The 7,475-nt window shown below is 35.8% G+C and overlaps 2 protein-coding genes across 2 annotated transcripts in view; both read right to left on the bottom strand.

Moving 5' to 3' along the window:
- The window catches only part of LOC111372436, an 8,648-nt gene extending 6,974 nt beyond the window's left edge, over nt 1–1,674 (bottom strand). The window contains exons 1-2 of the mRNA XM_022994794.1: nt 730–1,674; nt 42–637 (exon numbers count right to left, since the gene is read on the bottom strand). Of these exons, the coding sequence (XP_022850562.1) occupies nt 42–637; nt 730–1,674 (1,541 nt within the window). The remainder of the gene's footprint in view (nt 1–41; nt 638–729) is intronic.
- A 4,624-nt stretch (nt 1,675–6,298) lies between these two features.
- Nucleotides 6,299–7,167, bottom strand: LOC111372058 (trans-resveratrol di-O-methyltransferase-like). Its single transcript, XM_022994210.1, has one exon. It carries the CDS (start codon nt 7,148–7,150, stop codon nt 6,314–6,316), a length of 837 nt encoding a protein of 278 aa, XP_022849978.1. The 5' UTR covers nt 7,151–7,167; the 3' UTR covers nt 6,299–6,313.
- Nucleotides 7,168–7,475: the final 308 nt, after the last annotated feature.

Below are 7,475 nucleotides of genomic sequence, written 5' to 3'. Positions count from 1 at the left end.
CTTTCTCTAGATCCATGTTCAACTGCTTCAATGTCCAGTACGCTTTGTGTTCAAACTCAACTGGGAGATGGCATGCTTTCCCAGAGACTATTCGATATGGTGACATTCCAATTGGCTTCTTGTACGCTGTGCGATAGGCCCACAATGCATCCTCCAATTTTTTAGACCAGTCTTTTCGAGATGAATTCACCGTGAGTTCCATAATTCTTTTCAGCCGTCGATTAGAAGTTTCAACTTGTCCACTTGTTTGAGGATGATATGGTGTGGCTATTCGATGTTGTACCCCGTATTTATTCAGCACTGCCTGGAATAACCAATTACGGAAGTGAGTTCCACCATCACTTATAATGGCCCTTAGTGATCCATAGCGGTTAAAGATGTGTTTCTTTATGAAGTCCATCACTACCCTTGCATCATTTGTAGGCAAAGCTTTGGCTTCCACCCATTTGGAGACGTAGTCCACTGCCACTAAGATGTACCGATTGTTGTAAGATGGTGGAAAAGGACCCATGAAATCAACTCCCCAGACATAAAATATTTCCACCTCCGGAATGTTGTTAAGTGGCATCTCATGACGAGCTGAAATGTTACCTGTTCTTTGACATTTATCACATGACCGGTAGAAACTGTGGCAGTCCTTGAATAATGTAGGAAAAAAAAACCACATTGAAGCACCTTCGTTGCTGTTTTAGTTGGGCCAAAGTGTCCTCCATAAGCTGAAGCATGAACCCTTGACAGGATGGGTTTCATCTCATTTTCTGGCACACATCTCCTAATATTTTGGTTTGCCCCTCTTCTGTATAAATTTGGATCATCCCAATAATATAATTTCGCTTCATGGAATAGCTTCTTCTTCTGCTGGTAGGTGAGATCTGGATCCAAATAGCCACTAGCCAAGTAATTAACAATGTCTGCATACCATGGAGCCTTTTCTACAAGCAATAATTGCTCATCTGGGAAGACCTCATTGATATCCACATCATCTGAGTCTTGTAGTTGCTCTAGCCTTGATAAGTGATCTGCTACCTGATTTTCAGTACCTTTTTTTTCACGAATTTCAATGTCAAACTCTTGTAGTAATAGAACCCATCGAATCAGCCTAGGTTTAGCATTCTTCTTCTCGAACATATATTTCAAGGCTGCATGATCAATGTAGACTATCACCTTTGAACCAATTAGATACGAACGAAATTTGTCGAAGGCAAAGACCACTGCTAACATCTCTTTTTCAGTTGTTGCATAGTTTATCTGAGCATCTGTCAAGGTTTTGCTTGCATAGTAGATGACATGTAACACGTTCCCTTTACGTTGGCCAAGCACCGCTCCCACTGCAAACTCACTAGCATCACACATAAGTTTGAAAGGTAGATCCCAGTCAGGTGCCACTATCATAGGTGCAGAAGTTAACTTCTCTTTCAAAGTGTTAAAGACATTTAAGCATTCATTAGAGAAGTGAAATGACACATCTTTCTCCAATAGATTACACAAAGGTTTTGTAATTTTTGAGAAATCTTGAATGAACCTTCTGTAAAACCCTGCATGTCCCAAGAAGCTTTTGATCCCCTTAACTGAATTAGGCGGCTTCAATTTTTCAATTACTTGTATCTTGGTTTTGTCAACTTCAATACCCTTTGAGGAAATCCTGTGGCCCAACACTTTTCCCTCCTTCACCATAAAGTGGCACTTTTCCTAATTGAGCACCAGATTCTTCTCTTCACACCTATGTAATACAAGTGATAGCCGTTCCAAGTATTCATCAAAAGAACCTCCAAACACTGAAAAATCATCAATGAATACCTCGATATATTTTTCCACCATGTCAGAGAATATGGCCATCATGCACCGCTGAAAGGTTATAGGTGCGTTGCATAGACCAAAAGGCATCCTTCTAAATGCAAATGTACCACAGGGACATCCGAATGTTTTTTTCTCCTGGTCTTTTGGAGCAATGACTATCTGATTGTACCTTGAATATCCGTCTAGAAAGTAGTAATGAGAATGGCCTGCCAACCTCTCTAACATCTGATCAATGAAGGGCAATGGGAAGTGATCTTTTCTTGTACCATTATTCAACTTTCTGTAATCTATACATACTCTCCATCCTGTTATTGATCGTGTTGGTATCAGCTCATTGTTCTCATTCTTCTCTACTGTAATTCCACCCTTTTTAAGGACTATATGCACTGGACTCACCCAAGAATTATCAGAGATGGGATAGATAATACCTACATCTAGCAATTTCAACACTTCCTTTCTCACTACTTCTTTCAGAGTTGGGTTTAGTCTTCGTTGTCCTTCCATTGTTGGCTTGACTCGTTCTCCATTAAAATCTTGCTCATACACAAAGTAGGATTGATTCCTCTTATATCGGCTATTGTCCATCCAATTGTAGTTTTGTGCTTTCTGAGTATCTCTAATAATTTATTCTCCTCCTCCTTTATCATCTCATCTGCAATGATTACTGGAAGTGTTGTAGAATCTCCCAAGTATGCATAACGTAGGTGTGATGGCAACGACTTTAACTCAAGAATTGGGGCTTTTTCCACTGATGGTATTGGCGGTGATGGGTTGGCACCTAGAGATTCATATTGCCAATGTCTCTTTCCCACTGGTTGTTCTATCAAATGTACAACACCTTTTGTTTGTTCCATATTATCTACCTCTGATTGTGCAATATTTGCCTCGCGTACAAAAAGAGGTTGAGTTTAAGAAAAAACAATATATGATGTTTGAAAATATGGACTTCCATATCATTTATTTGTTGTGATAAACAATTTTCACAACTCTAAATTATAGCTATGACTACCTTGCTTAGTTGTCCCAATCTATGGAGAAAAACTTTGGCAAGCACAGTCTTACATGGTGAGACCATTCTATGAGGAGCCGCTATCTCATCGGGTGAACCACCCTCACGACGACGTCATCATTGTGGCGGCGACGCTCTGAAGACTGGTGTCGATTTCGGTGTGAGACCGGCTTGCTGCAAGGGGCGCGATGCCTCCTTTTCTTGGACTCACAAATGTGAGTGTCGGTTCGATTTTCAGCAGTGGTGGCCTCATCCATTGCCGTTAGAGATGGTGGCGCTGCATTGCCCACTGCCCTGCATTTATTTTTATTTTTATTTTTTTGAGTTGGGTACCTTGTGGTTGTTTTTGTTGGTGGTGATGTTGGTAATGTTTTTTTGGTTGTTGGAGCGATGATGGTGGTCGTGTTTTGGTTTTATCAAAGAAATTGGGTGGTTATTGTTGATAGTGGAATTGGCGGTGGTGATAGTGTCGACGGCGAGATGATGGTTGGCAGCAATGATGGGGTGAGGATGGTGGAAAGTGGCGGTGATGGTGGTATATAATGTGACCAACTATTTGCCCGGTGACTGATTATTTGATTACCCGTGACCTTAAAATTTGATAATTGTGACCAACAAATCCGAAAATATGTGATCAATAGATAAATTGTGACCTATAATTTTTTTCATTTGTAACCAATTAAATAAACTGTGACCTATAAATTTTTTGATTTGTGACCTTGAAATAATCTATGACAAATTAATTTAATAATATGTGACCAATAAATAAGTTTGTGACTTATAATTATGAACCTGTGACCATTAATGATATAAATGTGACCTTATTATTTTCAAATAATAAAATATATTTAATTAAAAAATGAAAACCTGATTTTTGCAATTTCAAAACTTTAGACATGAGAATTGAATTGTCAATACTTAATACCTTAATTGTGAATCCCCCCCTTTTTTGTGAGGCATTTTTCATTTTTTTTTATTGTAAAAACAGTTTTTATGTGTAAATTTTTTTTCGCGTATTAACCCGAATTGAAATTTTATAGCCCGATCTTTGATCAAATCCTGAATCCACCCATGGATTGGACAATGCATTGCACCAAAGTATTTCTCTAATTTATGACTTGTAATATGGTGCTTGAAAATCGTTTTTCTTTTCTTTTTTTTATTAGAACACCCCAAAAAAGATCTTTGATTTCACTTGATTCGAGCAAATTTATATAATGAGAAAAAAATAAGATAAAAATCACATTCTGTAATAAGAAAGAGACGCAATATGAGTATTTTTTTTATTGGATGAATAAATTTAGCACTACAGGCTCTACCCTTTAATCTAATTAAAATAGACTACAAATTTCTGAAGGATGATTCTGACAATTTTTGTCTTCATGCTTGACTTTTCTTGAAATATGGGAATCAACTTTACAGATTTTTGAAATATGTTCAAAAGCTTTATCTTTACGCGCCTTCTTTTTGACTTCCTTGTATTGGTAATTAATTTTTTGTCTTTCTATCTTGTCTTTTTCAATTATTTATCTTTCCATCATTTCTGCTATGTCTTCTTATAGTTCTGGATCCATCTCATTTTCATTGCCATCAGATATGTATGCTTTCTCTCCTGTATCTGATAGAGTTTCTGTAAATTCTTCATTAGTCTCTTGAAACGTCATCAGATATAAATTCTTTTGTTCAACATTTGATACTAGGAATTTTTTCTGCTTTAGTTCTCATAACAAGGTGTTCTTGGCAGAAAATAATTCCGTTGTTCCATTGAGCTGCTAATTTGAAATCATTATTTTGAACTTTCATCATGGCTGCGATTTTTGATATCCTTCTTTCATTATCAATCTGTCAAATTTTTATTTTAATATTCGTCCTTGAAGAGGGTCTAAATCTTTTGGCTCCTTCATAAATTAAAATATGATGATAAGCTAGAATTACAATGCCATTATTTACATGAGGGGGTACGGAAATGAATTGAATCATTAAGGGATGATCTTTTAACTGATCAGTAATATGTTTAAGTTTCGGTGGAAAAAATCGAAAAGATTTGCTTAATATGTATATAGTATCTATCATTCCAAACTTAAAGTTGGGTAAAAAATGTCTTCTTCTTCAAAGATTGTATAATCAAAGGAAATTGTTGGATAATTGTGTTTAAGAAAGGCTTAGTTTTGGGCTGCATCGTATTTGAGACCATGTCTAAGGAAGTATCTGTTTTCATTATATTAGTAACTTAAAATTTGAGAAAAATCTATAATTTCCTGTACAACAGAATTCTTTATAGAACTTTCAACAATACTAGCGCAATCACCAATTATTTGTTCTAATTCGTATAAAGTCTTTTCTTGTCCTGCAGATATAGAATCCGTTAATTCAATCAGTTTTTCTATTTTATCAGAATAATTTCTACTTGTAGAGGCGATGTCTTTAGAAATTAGTTTTTCAAGAATATCTCTAAAACTAAGTCTGTCTAAACTATTATGCAATTTAAGAATCTCATTTTGATATTTATTAATAGTTTGTTGGGACGAGAAAATTTGATCTTCAAGGAGTTATAGTCTTTCTTCTAAAGAATGCTTTCTAAGATTTAAATTTCTAACAACTTTGGTCATAGTTTCACAACTATCACAAAATTGTATTGATGAAGATGATGACGAAGCTTGAGAGGGGGTTTGCATGGTCTGTCTAATTCTTTCGAAAATATGAAAATTAAATCCTATCATTTCTCTACAAAAATTTAAAACTTCTTCAAACGTATAAAATCCTTTGAAAAGAGGGTCAGAAAATCTTTCTACTTGTTGTAGTACTTCTGGCCAATAACCAGGCTTTCTACCTTTAATTACTATAAAGAAACTAAAATTTTTACTTTCTATTTGATTATGAGTCTGTCTAAATGGTTAGCTAGGGCATTTATGCTATCTAATTTTTGTTTAAGTTACGTGTCATCCAGAGATTATCCAGTAGACAACGCTCCCTTCCTGGTAGTCTTTTTAAATTATTTCCTTTGAATCGAATATTAGATTCTTGAGGGGCCACTCTCAGAGTGACATTCCCAAAGTTTATCATCCTTTGATCCATCTGCACCATGAAGATAATGAGTTAGAAAATTAATAACCTACCTATTTAAATTTTCTGTTAAAATATTATTTTTTCGGTCAATATGTTCTATATTAATTTTATAGTTGCTTAATATCTCATATAATTTCAACCATCTTTTATGTCTTATCTTATCAAAGTTTTTCTTTTAAATAAATTTTACTATAACTTCACAATCTGTCTTAATTGTAAATTCAGTATTTAAAAATAATTTAAAGCTTTCTATATTATGTATGATGACCATTATTTCATGTCAAATGAGTAAATTTGATGGCAATACGGTTAAATAGTTCTAGTGTAAAAAAAAAAAAAAAAAAATGGTACTACCTCTTAAGTTGGATTTGGAGCGTATGCATGGAATTAATTTGTATTAACAAGCGAGTTAGTATTTTGAATAGCCAATATTAATTAAAATCAGTTGCAAAATAATGTAAAAGTTTCAATTTTGTTAGTTGGACGTATAAACAAACTCCATACCTTGAGCAAAAGTGCATCTGCACGAGGAATAGTCTCAAACATGTTTCCTCCAACGTAGGTCAAATTTTTTGTCCCTTCTAAGCCCGCAATAACATGTGGTAGATCAAACACGACACATTGTAAGTCCGGAAAAGAGTCGACAATAGCTTTGGCCAACGATCCCGTGCCACCACCAACGTCCACAATTGACTTCAACTTTTGGAAGACTTGTTTGCAATCTCTAGTAACTACGTTACTCACCAACTGTGTGTCACTAGCCATTGCTTTTTTGAACAGGAGATTCATCTTCGGCTCCTGACTGCCATAGCCCCAAAATGTCTTTCCATAGGCCGTCTCAAAAGCAGAGGAGTCCTCATTATTTTCAAACCATTCACTCATATGATGCCATGGCTTTATCAAGAGCGGATCGAGAGCGACTTGTAAAAATGGTAGTGAACTCAAGGCATCATCTTTGAGGAGGAGACGAGAAGCTTGTGTAAGCCAATATCCCATATTTGAATCATCCTCAGAGACTTTTTCCTCAACGAAGAACCCTAAATGAGTTAGAATCCGCATCAGACGGTACACAGCCTGTGCTTTTGCACTGTTGAGGTGGAGGACATCGACTAGCTCTTCAAGTGTCATTGGTTTGCCATGTCTGTGGATGATATCTGGTATGCCTAGTTGAGTTGCACATTTGAGAGACATGGAGTTCACGTAGTTGAATATGTGGTTCCAAACGTGGGCTTGAGCTTGTAGAAGCTCAGTAGATTGTTCTCCAATAAGAAATGCCATTTCTTGAATTTGAAACTTGTAGGAGTACTTAATGTTATTTGCGTTACCATTTATTCACTATATATAGAAACATGACAGAAAATGGCCTGCCATTTTAGAAACTTTTCCATATGATCTGTGCACATTTGGCAGCCATGACTAATTAAGTGAATATTGTTACCGGTGGCCATCGAAAGTTGGTAAAAAAATATCAAATTTGGACATCTTCTAGATTGTATATTTAGTAGTTCAAATTCAAATAAAACTCTCTCTCTCTCTCTCTCGGTAGGGGCTTATAAGGTTCGTCTTTCTTAGTAACACCTGTTTTATTCAATTGACTAAGTAC

The sequence above is a fragment of the Olea europaea genome, chromosome 23, assembly GCF_002742605.1.
Source record: "Olea europaea var. sylvestris chromosome 23, O_europaea_v1, whole genome shotgun sequence".
NCBI lineage: Eukaryota > Viridiplantae > Streptophyta > Magnoliopsida > Lamiales > Oleaceae > Olea > Olea europaea.
This window is presented reverse-complemented; position numbering and strand designations above follow the sequence as displayed.

Excerpts from the sequence above, each read along its gene's own strand:
- LOC111372058 (XM_022994210.1), bottom strand. The coding sequence starts at position 7,150 with ATGGCATTTCTTATTGGAGAACAATCTACTGAGCTTCTACAAGCTCAA.